The 1,444-nt window shown below is 38.9% G+C and overlaps 1 protein-coding gene across 4 annotated transcripts in view; it reads left to right on the top strand.

Moving 5' to 3' along the window:
- The window catches only part of LOC104774143 (zinc finger CCCH domain-containing protein 38-like), a 1,737-nt gene extending 417 nt beyond the window's left edge, over positions 1 to 1,320 (top strand). For 2 of the 4 annotated variants that reach the window (XM_010498809.2, XM_010498810.2), the window contains 2 exons: positions 126 to 868; positions 949 to 1,320. In XM_010498809.2, coding sequence (XP_010497111.1) covers positions 158 to 868; positions 949 to 978 — 741 coding nt within the window. In that variant the 5' untranslated portion in view covers positions 126 to 157 and the 3' untranslated portion in view covers positions 979 to 1,320. Of the gene's footprint in view, positions 1 to 44; positions 869 to 948 lie in introns of all 4 variants that reach the window. The other 2 variants (XM_010498812.2, XM_010498811.2) reach the window with 2 other exon arrangements.
- Positions 1,321 to 1,444: the final 124 nt, after the last annotated feature.

Below are 1,444 nucleotides of genomic sequence, written 5' to 3'. Positions count from 1 at the left end.
GATTTTTTTTTTTTTTTTTTTTTTTTTTTGATTTTGTGTTGCAGCATTGTAATGATTCATGTTTTAGGGCTTTAATTGAAGTAACCCAGGAGTTAAATTTCTAAAAGGTTTGGTTTTTACTGTAGTAGCAAGCATCTCCAAAAGCAAATTGTAGAACATGAATCTTCAGATAGAGCTTCCTGATGATGGTTCAAGGCAAGCTTCTTCTTCACCATACTCTGGAAAAGCCAAGGCTGTTTCTGAATGTGGCCTTGGTGAGGACATGTATGATCCTTTTGTAGACAGCTTTGAACCACCAGTACCGAAGGCGAGCGTTTCTTCCAACAGACCACTCAGTATGGAAGAAAACATTCAAGGTGTTGATAAAGAAGTTCTGAGCGAGTCTGACATGACAGCTCGGGTCAGTCTTTCCTCTAACAAACCACCTGATGTTGAAGAAGAAAACACCACCACAGGAAATGATATTGGAGTTGTTGTTTCTGGAGATAACGATGAGTTTGGTGAGAATGCGGAGTTTGGAAGAGAATGTAACAGCCAAGAGACTGGGACTCCGAACTCTCATAACGAGGTGAACAGTGTACATGAAGGTGATGATGACATGAGGAAAAAGTCTGGAGAGAAAACAAAGGAGAGGGATTCGTCAAGGTCCATGAAGCTTTTCAAAGTCGTGCTTACGAAATTCGTCAAGGATCTTCTGAAACCATCGTGGAGACAAGGGAATATGAGCAAAGAGGCGTTTAAGACTATTGTTAAGAGAGTTGTGGATAAAGTGTCGACTTCAATGGAGGGTCATCGTGTACCCAAATCAAGAGCTAAGATCGATAGGTACATTGACACTTCACGGCAGAAGCTGACTAAACTGGTTATGGTAAGTAACATGATCCCCTCAAATTCCATCATTACCGAACCAGACTCGTCATGGTGGTTCTTTATTTTTGTTTTTGGCAGGGTTATGTAGACAAATATGTCAAAGCATAGAAGATAAGAGAATCAAAGGGGATTTCCCATAACACAGCTTTCTGCAGCTGGAGAAGATTAGACCTTTTGTTTTGTCTGCAAATGATGTTTAGGCAGAATTGTTCTTCTTCGGTTGTGAGTTTCACAATGTAAATGAAGAATCCATCATTTTAAACAGAGTAGTTGAAACGATTGTCTGATCATAAAGCCACATCTCATATGACTGCATCCAGAAAAACCTTCTTGTACTAACATGATCAATATAAAGTATTTTGTCTAATTTTGCATGATCAAATAAAGATCTTAGACCTCTAAAAGAATCTTAGAACCTCTACGAATCATGATTAGATGTGTACAACATATCTAGCCACAGTATACTTAAGATAATGAAAGAGAGAATTTAGAGATCAAATGTTGGAATTTCAGACGACCAACCATGGGAGGCTTGATACAACGTCCTTGGCAACAAATGTCTGTAAGGATCAGT

The sequence above is a fragment of the Camelina sativa genome, unplaced genomic scaffold, assembly GCF_000633955.1.
Source record: "Camelina sativa cultivar DH55 unplaced genomic scaffold, Cs unpScaffold01647, whole genome shotgun sequence".
NCBI classification, from domain to species: Eukaryota; Viridiplantae; Streptophyta; class Magnoliopsida; order Brassicales; family Brassicaceae; genus Camelina; species Camelina sativa.
The sequence above is the reverse complement of the archived record's forward strand: the minus strand, read 5'-3'. Positions and strand labels throughout refer to the sequence as shown.